The 20158-nt window shown below is 49.8% G+C and overlaps 1 protein-coding gene across 1 annotated transcript in view; it reads left to right on the forward strand.

The window, feature by feature from the left end:
• LOC139247673 (sperm flagellar protein 2-like) overlaps positions 1-19203 on the forward strand; it is a gene marked incomplete at its 3' end in the record, with an annotated part of 216366 nt that extends 197163 nt beyond the window's left edge. The window contains 2 exon segments of the mRNA XM_070871758.1: positions 18308-18487; positions 19042-19203. Of these exon segments, the coding sequence (XP_070727859.1) occupies positions 18308-18487; positions 19042-19203 (342 nt within the window).
• Between the last annotated feature and the right edge of the window lie 955 nt (positions 19204-20158).

Raw genomic sequence — 20158 nt, forward strand, 5'->3', positions numbered from 1 at the left:
TCAATCCCATCAATTTTCCGAAAGCAATTTCCTGCCTAATAAGGATATCCTTCAGTTCCTCCTCCTCACTAGACCCACTGTCACCTAGTATTTCTGGAATGTTATTTGTGTCTTCCTTTATGAAGACAGAACCAAAGTATTTGTTCAATTGGTCTGCCATTTCTTTGTTCCCCATTATAACTTCACCTGAATCCGACTGCAAGGGACCTACATTTGTCTTCACTAATCTTTTTCTCTTCACATATTTATAGAAGCTTTTGCAGTCAGTTTTTATGTTCCCTGCAAGCTTCCTCTCGTACTCTATTTTCCCCTCTTAATTAAACCCATAGTCCTCCTCTGTTGAATTCTAAATTTCTCCCAGTCCTCAGGTTTGTTACTTTTTCTAGCCAATTTATATGCCTCTTCCTTAGTTTTAACACTATCCTTAATTTCCCTTGTTAGCCACGGTTGAGCCACCTTCGTCATTTTATTTTTACTCCAGACAGGGATGTACAATTGTTGAAGTTCTTCCTTGCGATCTTTAAATGTTTGCCATTGCCTATCCACCGTCAACCCTTTAAGTATCCTTTGCCAGTCTAATCTCGCCAATTCACGTCTCATACCATCGAAGTTACCTTTCCTTAAGTTTAGGACTCTAGTTTCCGAATTAACTGTGTCACTCTCCATCTTAATAAAGAATTCTATCATATTATGGTCACTCTTCCTCGCACAACAAGATTGCTAATTAGTCCTTTCTCATTACACATCACCCAGTCTAGGATGGTCAGCTCTCTAGTTGGTTCCTCGACATATTGGTCAAGAAAACCATCCCTCATACACTCCAGGAAATCCTCCTCCACCGTATTGCTACCAGTTTGGTTAGCCCAATCAATATGTAGATTGAAGTCGCCCATGATAACTGCTGTACCTTTATTGCACACATCCCTTATTTCTTGTTTGATGCTGTCCCCAACCTCACTACTACTGTTTGGTGGCCTGTACACAACTCCCACTAGCGTTTTCTGCCCTTTGGTATTCCGTAGCTCCACCCATACCGATTCCACATCATCCAGGCTAATGTCCCTCCTTACTATTGCATTAATTTCCTCTTTAACCAGCAACGCCACCCCGCCTCCTTTTCCTCTCTGCCTGTCCTTCCTAAATGTTGAATACCCCTGGATGTTGAGTTCCCAGCCTTGGTCACCCTGGAGCCATGTCTCCGTGATGCCAATTACATCATATCCGTTAACTGCTGTCTGTGCAATTAATTCGTCCACCTTATTCTGAATACTCCTCGCATTGAGGCACAGAGCCTTCAGGCTGGTCTTTTTAACACACTTTGCCCCTTTAGAATTTTGCTGTAATGTGGCCCTTTTTGTTTTTTGCCTTGGGTTCCTCTGCCCTCCACTTTTACTTTTCTCCTTTCTATCTTTTGCTTCTGCCTCCATTTTATTTCCTTCTGTCTCCCTGCATAGATTCCCATCCCCCTGCCATGTTAGTTTAACTTCTCCCCAACAGCACTAGCGAACACTCCCCCCTAGGACATTGGTTCCGGTCCTGCCCAGGTGCAGACCGTCCGGTTTGTACTGGTCCCACCTCCCCCAGAACTGGTTCCAATGTCCCAGGAATTTGAATCCCTCCCATTTGCACCACTCCTCAAGCCACGTATTCATTTGAGCTATCCTGCGATTCCTACTCTGACTAGCATGTGGCACTGGTAACAATCCTGAGATTACTACTTTTGAGGTCCTACTTTTTAATTTAGCTCCTAGCTCCCTAAATTCGTCTCGTAGGACCTCATCCCGTTTTTTACTGATATTGTTGGTACCTATATGTACCACGACAACTGGTTGTTCACCCTCCCTTTTCAGAATGTCCTGCACCCGCTCCGAGACATCCTTGACCCCCTTGCACCAGGGAGGCAACATACCATCCTGGAGTCTCGGTTGCGGCCGCAGAAACGCCTATCTATTCCCCTTACAATTGAATCCCCTATCACTATCGCTCTCCCACTCTTTTTCCTGCCCTCCTGTGCAGCAGAGCCAGCCACGGTGCCATGAACTTGGCTGCTGCTGCCCTCCCCTGATGAGTCATCCCCCCAACAGTACCCAAAACGGTGTATCTGTTTTGCAGGGGGATGACCGCAGGGGACCCCTGCACTACCTTCCTTGCACTGCTCTTCCTGCAGGTCACCCATTTACTATCTGGCTGTGTACCCTTCTCCTACAGTAAGACCAACTCACTAAACGTGCTATTCACGTCATTCTCAGCATCGTGGATGCTCCAGAGTGAATCCACCCGCAGCTCCAGTGCCGCAATGCTGTCCGTCAGGAGCTGGAGGCGGATACACTTCCCGCACACGTAGTCGTCAGGGACACCTGAAGCGTCCCTGACTTCCCACATAGTACAGGAGGAGCATAACACGTGTCCGAGCTCTCCTGCCATTGACTTAACCCTTAGATAAACTTAAATTGGCAACAACAATGCTAAAGATTACTTACTGATATCGAAAAGAAAAAGAAAAACTACTTTCCAAACACCAGCCAATCATGTACCCCCTTGGCTGTGACATCACCTTTCGATTTCTTTCTGCTTCTTTTTGCCTCCCTGCTGCAGCTGCACCGGCTGACCTCCGACCTCCGACCTCCGACGTCCCCGGAGGTGCGGGTTTGAATGGTGCTGACCTCACATGTTTGATACCATTGAGTTTCGTGAACTCTTAACTCCAGACTAGTGAAGCAAGATCCGTTGTTGCTTACAACGATGTTGGGCAGACTATGAGTGGCAAACATGACACGAAGGCTCTCAATGGTAGCTGTGGATATGCTGGATGACATGATTATACATACACTCGATCCACTTGGAATATGCATCCACCACAACTAAAAACATCTTTCCCAGGAAGGGACCTGCAAAGTCGATATGGATCCTGGACCATGGTTTAGATAGCCACTGTTATGTATGCAACATCTTGTAACTAGCATTCTACTGCCACCAGAGAGCACATCTGTTGGAGTCCCAAAGGATCCCAACATCCCTGGGAGCACTGTATATAAACAGGCCTTCCATGCTGTGCCAGCACTCTGGAGTTGGAATAAAGAGACTAAGGTCACACTTACTGAAGTCTACAGTACTCAGTCACATTGCTTTATTTGAGACATAACAACTGCCGACGAGTAATAGATAACGAACCACCACGCGAAAATGCAGAGAACTGTTGGTATCCTGGAGAAATTCTCAGGAGGTGATGATTGGGAGGCCTTCATGGAGAGACTCGACCAATACTTCGTGGCCAATGAGCTGGAAGGGAACGTGAACGCTGCCAAACGAAGGGTGATCCTCCTCCCCGTCTGTGGGGCATCAACCTATGGCCTCATGAAGAATCTTGCACCAACAACCAAATCGTATGAAGAACTGTGTACGCTGGTCCAGGAGCACCTAAATCCGAAGGAGAGTGTTCTGATGGCAAGGTATGGATTTTATACATGTCAACGGTGTGAAGGCCAGGAAGTGGCGAGCTACATTACTGAACTAGGGCGCCTTGCAGACATTGCACATTCGGTGGATTCCTGGAGCAAATGCAAAGAGACTTTTTTGTGCTTGGCATTGACTATGAGGTTATCCTTCACAAACTATTGACTGTTGCAACACCGAACCTGAGCAAAGCCATAACGATAGTCCAGGCATTTATGTCCACCAGTGATAACCCAAACAAATTTCACAGCATAAAGATGCATCGGCAAGTACTGTACACAAAGTAACGTCGTTTTCAGGCAGGAATGCATTTGGCAGCACGACCTCAGATGACTGAGTCCGCCATCAAGTGTGAATGCGAGGCAGTTAACACCTTGTTGGTGCTGCGGAGGTGATCATCGGGCCCATCAATGCCGCTTCAAACACTGTGTGTGCAAAGGCTGTGGAACAATGGGACACCTCCAGCGAATGTGCAGACGAGCTGCAAACCCTGCAAACCACCACGTTGCAGAGGAAGACCGATCCATGGCGGATCAAACTGAACTCGAGACTCAAACTGAGGAGGCAGAAGTGTACGGGGTACACACCTTCACCACGATATGTCCACCGATCATGTTAAAAGTTGAACTGAACGCAATTCCAGTATCCATGGAATTGGACACGGGTGTGAGTCAGTTCATCATGAGCAAAAAGGCCTTCAAGAGGCTGTGGTGCAACAAGGCACACAGGCCCAAGCTGAGCCCTATTCACACCAAGCTGAGAACTTACACTAAAGAGCTGATCCCTGTAATTGGCAGTGCAGCAGTAAAAGTCTCCTATGATGGAGGGGTGCATGAACTCCCACTATGGATAGTACCAGGGGATGGCCCCACACTGTTCGGCAGAAGCTGGCTGGGAAAAATCTGCTGGAACTGGGACGACATCCGAGCGCTCTCGTCCGTCGACGACGCCTCATGTGCCCAGGTTTTGAGCAAGTTCCCATCGTTGTTTGAGCCAGGCATCGGAAGTTTCTCGGGGCGAAGGTGCAGATCCACTTAATTCCCGGTACACAACCCATCCACCACAAGGCAAGGGCGGTGCCATACATGATGCGAGAGAAAGTGTAGACAGGCTGCAATGAGCGGGCATCATCGCTCTGGTGGTGTTCAACGAGTGGGCCAGTCCGATTGTTCTGGTTCTCAAGGTCGATGGCACGGGCAGAATTTGTGGGGACTATAAAGTAATGATTAACCGATTTTCGCTGCAGAACCAGTACCCGACGACCTATTTGCGACACTGGCAGGAGGGAAGATGTTCACCAAGTTGGGCCTGACCTCGGCCTACATGACGCAGGAGCTGGTGGAATCTTCGAAAGGCTTCACCTGCATCAACACGCACAAAGGTCTGTTCATCTACAATAGATACCCGTTTGGGATTCAATCGGCTACGGCTATTTTTCAAAGGAACATGGAGAGTCTGCTAAAGTTGGTCCCGCGCACCATGGTTTTCCAGGACGACATACTGGTCACAGGTCGGGACACCATCGAACACTTGCAGAACCTGGAAGAGGTTCTAAGTCACCTAGATCATGTGGGACTCGGGTTGAAACACTCGAAGTGTGTTTTCCTGGCGCCAGAGGTCGAATTCTTAGGGAGAAGAATCGCGGCAGACGGCATCAGACCCACCGACACCAAGACATAGGCCACCAAGAACGCTCCGAGACCACGGAACGTGACAGAGCTCCGGTCGTTCCTGGGACTAGAACCTCTACATGTGTTGCTACGCAAGGGAGATGACTGGGTATGGGGGAAATCACAAGAGACTGCTTTTGAGAAAGCCAGAAGTCTGTTATGTTCCAACAAACTGCTTGTTCTGTATGACGCATATAAATGTTTAGTGCGAGCTTGCAATGTGTCTTCGTACAACAAGCAAACAAATCGGGAACATTGCAACCGGTCGCTTATGCGTCCAGGAATTTGTCCAAGGCCGAAAGGGCCGACAGCATGATTGAAAAAGAAGCTCTGGCATGTGTTTACTGGGTGAAAAAAATGCACCAGTATTTGTTTGGGCTTAAGTTTGAGTTAGAAACTGACCATAAGCTGCTCGTATCGCTATTCTCAGAGAGCAAAGGTATCAATACCAATGCCTCTGCTCGCATCCAAAGCATGGCACTCACGCTGTCTGTATATAACTATGTAATCTGCCACAGGCCAGGCACAGAGAACTGCGCTGATTCTCTCAGTCGGCTACCATTGCCCACCACCGGGGTGGAAATGGCACAGCCTGCAGACTTGATCTTGGTGATGGATGCATTTGAAAATGAAAAGTCACCCGTTACGGCCCGCCAGATCAGGACCTGGACCAGCCAGGATCCTTTACTGTCCCTTGTAAAAAACTGTGTCCTCCATTGGAGCTGGTCCAGCGTCCCAGCAAAGATGTATGAAGAGATCAAGCTATTCCAGCGGCGCAAAGATGAAATGTCCATACAGGCGGACTGTCTTTTGTGGGGTAATCGCGTGGTTTTGCCCAAGAAAGGCAGGGGAACGTTCATATGCGACCTACACAGTACCCACCCAGGCATTGTAATGATGAAAGCTATAGCCAGGTCCCATGTGTGGTGGCCTGGTATCGACTCAAATTTGGAGTCTTATGCGCCAATGCAACACTTGCTCTCAACTGAGCAATGCACTCAGGGAGGCAGCGCTAAGTTTGTGGTCATGGCCCTCCAAACCGTGGTCGAGGATCCACATTGACTTCGCTGGCCCGTTTCTAGGCAAAATGATCTTGGTTGTTGTGGATGCTTATTCAAAATGGATTGAATGTGTAATAATGTCTGTAAGCACGTCCACTGCCACCATCGAAAGCCTACGAGCCATGTTTGCCACGCACGGCCTGCCTGATGTTCTTGGCAGCGACAATGAGCCGTGCTTTACCAGTGCTGAATTCAAGGAATTCATGACCCGCAATGGGATCAAGCACCTCACACCTGCCCCGTTCAAATCTGCATCTAACGGCCAGGCAGAACGGGCAGTCCAAACCATCAAGCAAAGCTTGAAACGCGTGTCGGAAGGCTCCCTGCAGACCCAGTTGTCCCGAGTGCTGCTCAGCTACTGGACTAGACCCCACTTACTCACCGGGGTTCCCCCAGCCGAGCTGCTCATGAAAAGGGCACTCAAAACAAGGCTCTCTCTCTTCCACCCTGATCTCCAGGATCACGTGGAGGGCAGGCGGCATCAACAAAGCATGTACCATGATCGCGCAAATTTGTCTCACGATATTGAAGTCAATGACCCTGTATTTGTACTCAACTATGGACATGGTCCCAAATGGCTTGCTGGCACTGTCGTAGCCAAGGGAGGGAGTAGGGTGTTTGAGGTCAAACTTGCAAATGAACTAACTTGCAGAAAGCATTTGGACCAAACCAAACTGCAATTCACAGCCAGCCACAAGCAACCTGAAGAGGACACCACCAACTTCGACCCTCCGATACACACACATGTGGCAAGCGACATCACGGTTGACCACGAAGCTGAACTCATCATCTCCAGCAGCTCAGCAAGGCCAGCTGCACAGCAGCCCAGCGAAGGCCCACCCAACTCACCTGCACCTGTGTTTGTACCGAGACGATCGACTAGTGAGTGAAAAGCCCCAGATCCTCTCACCCTGTAAATAAGTGACTTGGGGGGGTGGGGAGGGGAGTGATGTTATGTATGCAACACCTTTTAACAGCATTCTACTGCCACCAGAGGGCGCATCTGTTGGAGTCCCAAGGGATCCCAGCATCCCTTGGGAGCACTGTATATAAGCAGGCCTCCCTGGCTGTGCCGGCACTCTGGAGTCAGAATAAAGAGACTAAGGTCTTACAGTATTCAGTCACTTTGCTTTATTTGAGGCATAGCAGCCATGACCACAGATTCAATGGCGATTCCACTGGTGCTTTACTTAGCTGCATGCAAGGGTTGCACTGATGCACACATGATTCCAGATCAGAGTCAATTCTAGGCCACCATACATGAGACCTGGCAATGGCTTTCATCATGACAATACCGGGATGTGTGCTATGTAGATCATGTACAAATTTCTCTCTGCCTTTCTTAGGCATAACAACACGATTACCCCACAGTAAACAATCTGACTGAATGGATAGTTCGTTTTTGCGACGGTTGTAAGGTTTGGTCTCATCACACATTTGCTTGGGTATGGCAGACCAATCACCACTAAGGACACAACGTTTCACAACCAATAATATCGGGTCCTGGCTGGTCCAGGTCTTACCTTGTTGAGCCGTGACAGGAGTTCCTTCACTTTCAAAAGCATCCATAACTAACAGCAGGTCTGCAGGTTGTGGCATCTCCACCTCCGGTGTGGGCAACAGCAGACGGCTCAGTGCATCGGCACAATTCTCGGTGCCAGATCTATGGCGAATGACATAATCATAGGCAGATAATGTCAGCGCCCACCTCTGGATGCGGGACGATGCATTGGTATTTATACCTTTTGTTTTCCGAAAACAATGAAGTGAGTGGCTTGTGATCTGTTTCCAGTTCAAACCAAAGACCAAACAGGTACTGATGCATCTTGTTAACCCATACACACAGGCTAATGCTTCTTTTTCTACCATGCTGTCGGCTCTCTCTGTCTTTGACAAACTTTTAAAAGCATACGCAACAGGTTGTAGTTTACCCGACTCATTAGCTTGTTGGAGCACACAACCAACTCCATATGACGAAGCCTCACAGGCCAATACTAGACGCTTACATGATCATAATATACCAGCAGCTTGTTAGACTGGATCGACTAGGCTTATATTCACTAGAATTTAAAAGAATGAGAGGGGATCTCATAGAAACATATAAAATTCTGACAGGATTGGACAGGTTAGATGCAGGAAGAATGTTCCCGATGTTGGGGAAGTCACAATCTAAGGATAAGGGGTAAGCCATTTAGGACCGAGATGAGGAGAAACTTCTTCACTCAGACAATTGTGAACCTGTGGAATTCTCTTCCACAGAAAGTTGTTGAGGCCAGTTCGTTAGATATATTCAAAAGGGAGTTAGATGTGGCCCTTACAGCTAAAGTGATCAAGGGATATGGAGAGAAAGCAGGAAAGGGGTACTGAGGTGAATGATCAGCCATGATCATATTGAATGGTAATGCAGGCTCGAAGGGCCGGATGGTCTACTCCTGCACCTATTTTCTATGTTTCACAGCAGATTAGTAGCTTTCTCAAAAGCTCTATCTTGAGATGCACTCCAAACCCAGTTGCTGCCTTTTCTTAGCAGTATGTGCAGTGGCTCTAATGAAGTGCTCAATCTAGGTAGGAACTTACCGAAGTAGTTGAGTAGACCAAGGAACGAACGCAGCTCCATCACATTCTGAGGCTTGGGTGCATTTTTAATGGCCTTGGTTTTCGAGTCCGTAGGCCTGATGCTATCAGCAGCAATCTTCCTTCCCAGGAATTCGACTTCCGGTGCCACTTCGAATGTTTCAGTCTGAGTCCCACTTTGTCCAGACGATGTAGAACCTCTTACAGGTTGTTCAGATGTTCGGCGGTATCACGACCTGTGACCAGGAGTCATCTTGGAACACGACGGTTCTAGGGACAAAATTCAGTAGACTCTCCATGTTCCTCTGAAATATGGCTGCAGACGAGCGAATTCCAAAAGGACACCTTTGAGTGTTGATGCACGTAAGTTTCTTCGATGTCTCGAGCAGCTCCTGTGTCATGTAGGCCGACGTTAGATCCAGTTTAGTGAACGACTTCCTCCTGGCTAGCCTTGCAAACAGGTCATCGGCCTTCGGTAACGGGTATTGATCCTGTTTCGAAACTCGGTTCATCGTAACCTTGTAGTCTCCACAAATCCTGACAGTGCCATCGCTCTTCCAACACAGGAACAATGGGGCTGGCCCATTCGGTGATATGATCCCTTCACGCTGGAGTCTGTCCAGTTCCATTTCGACCTTCTCCCTCATCATGTACGGAACCGCCCGAGCTTTATGATGGACGGGTCTTGCATCCGAGTCCAGTGGATCTGTACCTTGGCTCCCGTGAAATTGCCAATGCCTGGTTCAAACAGCGAGGGGAACTTGCTCAGCACTTGAGTACATGGAGTATAACCCTCCGACGACACTGCTTTGATATCGTTCCAATTCCATTTGATTTTTTTCTAGTCAATTCTTGCCGAACAGCGTTGGACCATTGCCTGGATCAATCCATAATGGTAAATCATGAACCACACCATCCTACGACACCTTGACTACTGCACTGCCAATCACCGTTATGAGTTCTTTAGTGTACGTAAGCAACTTGGCATTGACTGGACTCGGCTTAGTCCTCACAGCCTTAGTATCCCACAGCTTGTCGAATGTCCTCTGGCTCATTATTGATTGACTCGCACCCGTGTCCAATTCCTTCGGTACCGGTACACCATTACGTTTCACATTAATCATTATTGGTTGGCTCTTTGTTAGGAATGAATACACTTCCTTCTCTCGTATCTCGGATTGCATATCCGGATCCGCGCTATACTGGTCATCATCCTCCACGTGGTGTGTCGCAGCACGCTTGCTCAGTTGCAGACACATGCGCTGGACGTGCCCCAGTCTCGAACAGCCTTTACAAATGTACTGTTTAAACCGACACTGATGAGGCCGATGATTGCCCCCACAACACCAACATGGTAAAATCGGATTCATTCCCGTTGGCGGACTTTGGGCAGCCACAGGTTTCGCATACGCAGTCGAGTAGGCCCTGCCATATGATGATACAATCTCCTTTGCAGTACTTGCCAAGTTCTGATTTTTCGATGACTTCTGCTTTAAGTTTTTGTCCGTCGTCATGCATGCCTGAGCAAACGTGATGGCCTTGCTCAAATCCAGCGTCTCCGCCGCCAGTAGCTTACGCAGGATCATCTCGTGGTTGATGCCGATTTACAAAGAAGTCCTGCAGCATTTTCGAACTTACACGATCCAGCTAGACATCTTATGTCGGCAACGAATTCCAACACATCCTGGCCCTCAGAACGAACATGCTTGTAGAATCAATGTTGTGAGATGATGATGCCGCCTTCTGGTTTCAGATGGTCGCGTACCAGAGCACACAATTCCTCATAGTCCTTGTCCATTGGACTTGCAGGTGAGAGAAGATTCTTTGAGTCCATAGATTTTCGGACAGCAAACCGCGAGGAAGACCGCCCTGGGCCTAACTGCGTCAGTGGTTTCCTCCATTTTGTTGGCCACAAAATACTGATCCAGGCGAGCGACAAAACCTGCCCAGTCCTCTCCCTCCACAAATCTCTCCAGAAATCCAATTGTGCTCATTTTTGCACAAGGTTCTTAAGTTACCTCGTCACCAAATGTTATGTATGTAATAACTTGATAGTTTACAGTATTCAGTCTAACACAGGTACAAACCTGGCTTTGTTTTATTAGGGCCCAAAGTGATTACATTACATGATGGCTTGCCTTTTATACCTGGGCCACAGACATGTGCGTACAGCCCAATGATCTCCGACAGTGGCGCCACCTGGTGGCTAGTAACCCCAAGCACAGATACATGACAATCATGTACAAGTAGACCTGAAGTCGCTGGAGAAATACCACCAACGATGTCTCCGCAAGATCCTACATATCCCCTGGGAGGACAGACACACCAACGTTAGTGTCCTCGACCAGGCCAACATCCCCAGCATCGAAGCACTGACCACACTCGATCAGCTCCGCTGGACAGGCCACATTGTCCGCATGCCAGACATGAGACTCCCAAAGCAAGTGCTCTATTCGGAGCTCCTTCACAGCAAATGAGCCAAAGGTGGGCAGAGGAAACTTTACAAGGACACCCTCAAAGCCTCCCTGATAAAGTGCGACATCCCCAATGACACCTGGGAGTCCCTGGCCAAAGACCGCCCTAAATGGAGGAAGTGCATCGAGGAGGGCGCGGAGCACCTCGAGTCTCATCGCCGAGAGCATGCAGAAACCAAGCACAGGCAGCGGAAGGAGTGTGCGGCAAACCAGTCCCACCCTCCCCTTCCCTCAACCACTGTCTGTCCCACCTGTGACAGGTACTGTGGTTCCAGTATTGGGCTGTTCAGTCACCTAAGGACTCATTTTAAGAGTGGAAACAAGTCTTCCTCGATTCTGAGGGATTGTCTGTGATGATGATGCATCATCGAAGTGAGGATGACTTGCTTTCACACCAAAAACGGATGAGTTCACAAGTGTTTCAATGAAGGACCTGATATTCCGGATCCCGAACTACATCCTGAAGGGTGGAAGATTCCTGTGTGTGGATTGTTTAACGTGGGGTGACCGTTACACACCAGCCACCACACGGGCTTGACAGAGCGAGGTCTTGGTCCAGTGGCAAGGATTAACCAGGACCACTGGAGACCTGCTCTGCTGCACGGACCCAGTGTGCTCACATATCGCAGTGTGGGCTGGGCCCGTGCTGCCCCCTGGGCCCTCGCCTCTTCTGGCCCTGAACTCGCGCCTCTCCTGGGCCCCGATCACGTCCCTCTACAAACTCGCCGCTCCTTCGCCCTGACCCCGCCGCTCCTTCGCCCTGACCCCGCCGCTCCTTTATCCCGACGTCGCCGCTCCTGCTCTACCTCCCCGCACTGCAATCAGCGTCCTGGATTTGGGCTCCCTGCAGTGGCTCCACTTGCACACAAGCAAGCTCCCAGAAACAGCAATGAGATCATAAGTACATAAGAAATAGGAGCAGGAGTGGGCCATACGGCCCCTCGAGCCTGCTCCACCATTTAATACCATCATGGCTGATCCGATCATGGACTCAGGTCCACTTCCCCGCCCGCTCCCCATAACCCCTTATTCCCTTTCCCTTAAGAAACTGTCTATTTCTGTCTTAAATTTATTCAATGTCCCAGCTTCCACAGCTCTCCGAGGCAGTGAATTCCACAGATTTATAACACTCTGAGAGAAGAAATTCCTCCTCATCTCAGTTTTAAATGGGCGGCCCCTTATTCTACGATTATGCCCCCTAGTTCTAGTCTCTCCCAGCAGTGGAAACATCCTCTCTGCATCCACCTTGTCAAGCCCCCTCATAATCTTATAAGATCACCTCATTCTTCTGAATTCCAATGAGTAGAGGCCCAATCTACTCAACCTTTCCTCAAAAGTCAACCCCCTCATCTCTGGAATCAACTGAATGAACCTTCTCTGAACTGCCTCCAAAGCAAGTATATCCTTTTGGAAATATGGAAACCAAAACTGCACGCAGTATTCCAGGTGTGGCCTCACTAATACCTTGTATAGCTGTAGCAAGACTTCCCTGCTTTTATACTCCATCCCCTTTGCAATAAAGGCCAAGATACCATTGGCCTTCCTGATCACATGCTGTACCTGCATACTATCCTTTTGTGTTTCATGCACAAGTACCCCCAGGTCCCGCTGTACTGCAGCACTTTGCAATCTTTCTCCATTTAAATAATAACTTGTTCTTTGATTTTTTTCTGCCAAAGTGCATGACCTCACACTTTCCAACATTATACTCCATCTGCCAAATTTTTGCCCACTCACTTAGCCTGTCTATGTACTTTTGCAGATTTTTTGTGTCCTCTACTACTACAGTAGTAGTAAGATAATCGCAGGATAGCTCAGATGAATACGTGGCTTGGGGAGTGGTGCAGCAGGGAGGGATTCAAATTCCTGGGACATTGGAACCGGTTCTGGGGGAGGTGGGACCAGTACAAATCAGATGGTCGGCACCTGGGCAGGACCGGAAGCAATGTCCTCGGGGGAATGTTTGCTCGTGCTGTTGGGGAGGAATTAAACTAATATGGCAGGGGGGTGGGAACCTATGCAGGGAGACAGAGGGAAGTAGAATGGGGGCAGAAGCAAAAGATAGAAAGAAGAATAGTAAAAGTGGAGGGCAGAGAAACCTAAGGCAAAAAGCAAATAGGGCCACATTATAGCAAAACTCTAAAGGGGCAAAGTGTGTTAGAAAGACAAGCCTGAAGGCTCTGAGTCTCAATGCGAGGAGTATTCGGAATAAGATGGACGAATTAACTGCGCAGATAGCAGTTAACGGATATGATGTAATTGGCATCACGGAGACATGGCTCCAGGGTGACCAAGGCTGGGAACTCAACATCCAGGGGTATGCAACATTTAGGAAGGATAGACAGAAAGGAAAAGGAGGCGGGGTGGCATTGCTGGTTAAGAAGGAAATTAATGCAATAGTAAGAAAGGACATTAGCCTGGATGATGTGGAATCGGTATAGGTGGAGCTGTGGAATACCAAGGGGCAGAAAATGCTAGTGTACAGACCACCAAACAGTAGTAGTAAGGTTGGGGACAGCATCAAACAAGAAATAAGTGATGTATGCAATAAAGGTACAGCAGTTATCATGGGTGACTTTAATCTACATATAGATTGGGCTAACCAAACTGGTAGCAATGCAGTGGAGGAGGATTTCCTGGAGTGTATTAGGGATGGTTTTCTAGACCAATATGTCGAGGAACCAACCAGGGAGCTGGCCATCCTAGACTGGGTGATGTGTAATGAGAAAGGACTAATTAGCAATCTTGTTGTGCGTGACCCCTTGGGGAAGAGTGACCATAACATAGTAGAATTCTTTATTAAGGTGGAGGGTGGCACAGTTAATTCAGAGACTAAGGTCCTGAACTTAAGGACAGGTAACTTTGATGGTATGAGACGTGATTTTGCTAGAATAGACTGGCAAATGATACTTAAAGGCTTGACGGTGGATAGGCAATGGCAAACATTTAAAGATCACATGGCTGAACTCCAGCAATTGTACATCCCTGTCTGGAGTAAAAATAAAACGGGGAAGGTGGCTCAACCGTGGCTAACAAGGGAAATTAAGGATACTGTTAAATCCAAGGAAGAGGCATATAAATTGGCCAGCAAAAGCAGCGGACCTGAGGACTGGGAGAAATTTAGAATTCAGCAGAGGAGGACAAAGGGTTTAATTATGAGGGGGAAAATAGAGTACGAGAAGAAGCTTGCCAGGAACATAAAATCTGACTGCAAAAGCGTCTATAGATATGGGAAGAGAAAAAGATCAGTGAAGACAAACGTAGGTCCCTTGCAGTCGGATTCAGGTGAATTTATAATGGGGAACAAAGAAATGGCAGACCAATTGAACACATACTTTGGTTTTTGGTTCTGTCTTCACGAAGGAAGACACAAATAACCTTTCTGAAGTACTAGGGGACCGAGGGTCTAGTGAGAAGGAGGAACTGAAGGATATCCTTACTGGCGGGAAATTGATGGGATTGAAGGCCGCTAAATCCCTGGGGCCTGATGGTCTGCATCCCAGAGTACTTAAGGAAGTGGCTCTAGAAATAGTGGATGCATTGGTGATCATTTTCCAACAGTCTATCGACTCGGGATCAGTTCCTATGGACTGGAGGGTAGCTAATGTAACACCACTTTTTAAAAATGGAGGGAGAGAGAAAACGGGTAATTATAGACCGGTTAGCCTGACATCAGTAGTGGGGAAAATGTTGGAATCAATTATTAAGGATGAAATAGCAGCGCATTTGGAAATCTTCTGGAAATGTTTGAGGATATAACTAGTAGAGTGGACAAGGGAGAAGCAGTGGATGTTGTGTATTTGGACTTTCAAAGGGCTTTTGACAAGGTCTCACACAAGAGATTGGTGTGCAAAATCAAAGCACATGGTATTGGGGGTAATGTACTGACGTGGATAGAGAACTGGTTGGCAGACAGGTTGCAGAGAGTCGGGATAAACGGGTCCTTTTCAGAATGGCAGGCAGTGACTAGTGGAGTACTGGGACCCCAGCTCTTTACAATATATACCAATGATTTGGATGAAGGAATTGAGTGTAATATCTCCAAGTTTGCAGATGACACTAAACTGGGTGGTGGTGTGAGCTGTGAGGGGGACGCTAAGAGGCTGCAGGGTGACTTAGGTTAGATGAGTGGGCAAATGCATAGCAGATGCAGTATAATGTAGATAAATGTGAAGTTATCCACTTTGGGGGCAAAAACACAAAGGCAGAATATTATCTGAATGGTGGCAGATTAGGAAAAGGGGATGTGCAACGAGACCTGGGTGTCATGGTTCATCAGTCATTGAAAGTTGGCTTGCAGGTACAGCAGGTGGTGAAGAAAGCAAATGGTATGTTGGCCTTCATAGCTAGGGGATTTGAGTATCGAAGCAGGGAGGTCTTCCTGCAGTTAAACAGGGCCTTGGCGAGGCCTCACCTGGAATATTGTGTTCAGTTTTGGTCTCCTAATCTGAGCAAGGACGTACTTGCTATTGAGGGAGTGCAGCGAAGGTTCACCAGACTGATTCCTGGGATGGCTGGACTGACATATGAGGAGAGACTGGATCAACTGGGCCTTTATACATTGGAGTTTAGAAGAATGAGAGGGGATCTCATAGAAACATTCAAGATTCTGACGGGACGGGACAGGTTAGATGCGGGTAGATTGTTCCCGATGTTGGGAAAGTCCAGAACCAGGGGACACATCCTTAGGATAAGAGGTAGGCCATTTAGGACTGAAATGAGGAGAAACTTCTTCACTCAGAGAATTGTTAACCTGTGGAATTCCCTGCCGCAGAAAGTTGTTGAGACCAGTTCATTGGATATATTCAAGAGGGAGTTAGATATGGCCCTTACGGCTAAAGGGATCAAGGGGTGTGGAGAGAAAGCAGGAAAGGGGTACTGAGGGAATGATCAGCCATGATCTTATCGAATAGTGGTGCAGGCTCGAAGGGCCGAATGGCCTACTCCTGCACCTATTTTCTATGTTTCTATGTTTCCTCACACACATTGGTTTTCCTTCCACCTTTGTATCATCAGAAAACTTGGCTATGTTACACTGAATCCCTTCTTCTAAGTCATTAATATAGATTGTAAATAGTTGGGGTCCCAGCACTGATCCCTGCGGCACGCCACTAGTTACTGATTGCCAACCAGAGAATGAACCATTTTTCTGTTAGTTAGCCAATCCTCTATTCATGCTAATATATTACCCCCGTGAACTTTTATCTTGTGCAGTAGCCTTTTATGTGACACCTTGTCAAATGCCTTCTGAAAGTCCAAATACACCACATTCACTGATTCCCCTTTATCCACCCTGTTTGTTACATCCTCAAAGAATTCTAGCAAATTTGTCAAACATGACTTCCCCTTCATAAATCCATGCTGACTCCGCCTGACTCAATTTTGCTTTTCTAAATGTCCTGCTACTGCTTTTTTAATAATGGACACCAACATATTCCTAACCATAGATGTTCGGCTAACTGGTCTATACTTTCCTGCTTTTTGTCTGCCTCCTTTTTTAAATAGGGGCATTACATTTGCGGTTTTCCAATCTGCTGGGACCTCTCCAGAATCCAGGGAATTTTGGTAAATTACAACCAATGCATCCACTATCCGTGCCACTACTCTCTTACAACCCTAGGATGCAAGCCATCAGGTCCAGGGGATTTATCTGCCTTTAGTCCCATTATCTTACTGAGTACCCATCATCATCATCATCAAAGGCAGTCCCTCGGAATCAAGGAAGACTTGCTTCCACTCCTGAAGTGTGTCCTTAGGTGCCTGAACAGTCCAATACGAGAACCACAGTCCCTGTCACAGGTGGGACAGACAGTGGTTGAGGGAAGGGGAGGGTGGGACTGGTTTGCCGCACGCTCCTTCCGCTGCCTGCGCTTGGTTTCTGCATGCTCTCGGTGACGAGACTCAAGGTGCTCAGCGCCCTCCCGGATGCACTTCCTCCACTTCGGGCGGTCTTTGGCCAGGGACTCCCAGGTGTCAGTGGGGATGTTGCACTTTATCAGGGAGGCTTTGAGGGTGTCCCTGTAACGTTTCCTCTGCCCACCTTTGGCTCGTTTGCTGTGAAGCAGTTCCCGAGTAGAGCACTTGCTTTGGGAGTCTCGTGTCTGGCATGTGAACAATGTGGCCTGCCCAGCATGCTGCTCCCTCTACTGGCCCCAGCCTGCTGATGGTCTTGTAGGCCTGGACCGCACCGATCAATCAATGGGGACACCCACACCCTGAGAATGAATACAAGCAGCTCGAAACATGGGGACAGAAACTCCCCCCTGCTGGAAACGGGGCGTACCGAGCGCTTTTGAAGTGTTCTGGCCTTCGCAATGGATGCAGCGGCCTATCCGTCAAAATTCAGCTCCTCGGGGTTTAGTTCCAGCTGAGCGGAAGTGGGGGCTAGACCCAGTGTCCGCCGTTCTCAGTCATCAGCGCCGCGCTGATGATGTCACCGCGTTGGTACGTCAAAGTGTCTCTCCCCTTCAGGGGTCACTGCGAGCTCTGCCATTATTCTAGTTCGGCCCACTGGGCCAGCAGGGAGGGTTTTGGGCTGGGCCAGCGGCCTGGCACCCAAGAGGGGGTGTGTGTGCCTGACTGCCTGTTAGCGGCCCGGCCGAACCCGGGGACATAATCGTCGGACCGACCTGGCAGTGTCGGCTGACAAAAACCAATATCATGGCGGTCGTGGCAATGTGCCCTCCCCTTTAAAGGCGGGGCCGCAGACGCGGGACAATTTGGTGGGGGAGGGGGGTCACCGAAAGGGGTTGGCACTTGCACGGCGCGGCAGGAAAACGGGCAGCACAGTCCCGGGCATCGCACCGCTCCAGAGGTCGGACAATTTCTGAAACGGCGGTCTCTCCGCGGAGAGTCGTCAGCCATTCTGTGCCGCCCCGTGATCCGCACTTCGCCAAAATACCGTCACAGTGAGGCGACAGCAGGACATCTCCAGCATCTTGACCCCGCGAGAGGTGCAGCCGGGCACTTGCTCCCCGACCCCCGTCCAGACCCCCACCGACACCCCTTCGGCCACTGCCCCGACCCCCGACCCCTGCCCCTTCACATTGTTCACATGGCTGCCTTTTCTCCGCAGGTTTTCTTCACCATATTCGGCGATGTGAGCCGGGAGCCCCCGGAGCTGGACTATAACCGCATGCTGCTGTACTTCGCAGCCCACCCGGAGCCTGCCCAGGGATTCCACCGGGCCCTGAGCCTCGCCACCGGCACTCTGCTCCCCTGGAAACCATCCTCCTCCTCCAGCAGCCTACTCAAGGTAAGGTCCGTGAGAGCAGCTCACTCAACACAGCACTGACTCCACACTGCCTCACTCTGTATCTAACCCCCTGTACCTGCCCTGGGAGTGTTTGATGGGGCAGTGTAGAGGGAGCTTTACTCTGTATCTAACCCCCTGTACCTGCCCTGTGAGTGTTTGATGGGGCAGTGTAGAGGGAGCTTTACTCTGTATCTAACCCCGTGCTGTACCTGCCCTGGGAGTGTTTGATGGGACAGTGTAGAGGGAGCTTTACTCTGTATCTAACCCCCTGTACCTGCCCTGGGAGTGTTTGATGGGACAGTGTAGAGGGAGCTTTACTCTGTATCTAACCCCCTGTACCTGCCCTGGGAGTGTTTGATGGGACAGTGTAGAGGGAGCTTTACTCTGTATCTAACCCCCTGTACCTGCCCTGGGAGTGTTTGATGGGACAGTGTAGAGGGAGCTTTACTCTGTATCTAACCCCCTGTACCTGCCCTGGGAGTGTTTGATGGGACAGTGTAGAGGGAGCTTCAATAGATGATGCATTGCTAATCTTCGCACTTTTCCACTTCCAGTCACAGCCGTGTATCCGAGAGGTGAACCGAGAGGGAAGTCCGGTCCCTGACGAGCTGGTGCCTCTGTCCGCATTGTTTCAAATCATCACCCACAGTGTGATTCCACGGAAAGACACTCACCATCTCAGCAGCCAACACGAAGTTGAGCAGCTTCACTGCAAGGTGCGATTCACTGTGGGCATCTACCCATCATCACTGCACTGTGACCGCACAGGTCGGGGGTCTGTGTGTGTGGGGGGGGTTTGTGTGTTGGGGGGGGGGTCTGTGTGTTGGGGGGGGTCTGTGTGTTGGGGGGGGTCTGTGTGTTGGGGGGGGGTCTGTGTGTTGGGGGGGGGGGTCTGTGTGTTGGGGGGGGGGTCTGTGTGTTGGGGGGGGGGTCTGTGTGTTGGGGGGGGTCTGTGTGTTGGGGGGGGGGTCTGTGTGTTGGGGGGGGGTCTGTGTGTTGGGGGGGGTCTGTGTGTTGGGGGGGGTCTGTGTGTTGGGGGGGGGTCTGTGTGTTGGGGGGGGTCTGTGTGTTGGGGGGGGGTCTGTGTGTTGGGGGGGGGTCTGTGTGTTGGGGGGGGGGTCTGTGTGTTGGGGGGGGGGTCTGTGTGTTGGGGGGGGGGTCTGTGTGTTGGGGGGGGTCTGTGTGTTGGGGGGGGGTCTGTGTGTTGGGGGGGGGTCTGTGTGTTGAGGGGGGGTCTGTGTGTTGGGGGGGGGGGTCTGTGTGTTGGGGGGGGGGGTCTGTGTGTTGGGGGGGGGTCTGTGTGTTGGGGGGGGGGTCTGTGTGTTGGGGGGGGGTCTGTGTGTGGGGGGGGGTCTGTGTGTGGGGGGGGGTCTGTGTGTTGGGGGGGGTCTGTGTGTTGGGGGGGGTCTGTGTGTTGGGGGGGGTCTGTGTGTGGGGGGGGGTCTGTGTGTTGGGGGGGGTCTGTGTGTTGGGGGGGGTCTGTGTGTTGGGGGGGGGGTCTGTGTGTTGGGGGGGGGTCTGTGTGTTGGGGGGGGTCTGTGTGGGGGGGGGTCTGTGTGGGGGGTGGGGGTCTGTGTGTGTGGGGGGGGTCTGTGTGGGGGGTGGGGGTCTGTGTGTGGGGGGGGGGGTCTGTGTGTGGGGGGGGGGGTCTGTGTGTTGGGGGGGGGGGTC

Source organism: Pristiophorus japonicus, unplaced genomic scaffold (genome assembly GCF_044704955.1).
Source record: "Pristiophorus japonicus isolate sPriJap1 unplaced genomic scaffold, sPriJap1.hap1 HAP1_SCAFFOLD_280, whole genome shotgun sequence".
Lineage (NCBI taxonomy): Eukaryota > Metazoa > Chordata > Chondrichthyes > Pristiophoridae > Pristiophorus > Pristiophorus japonicus.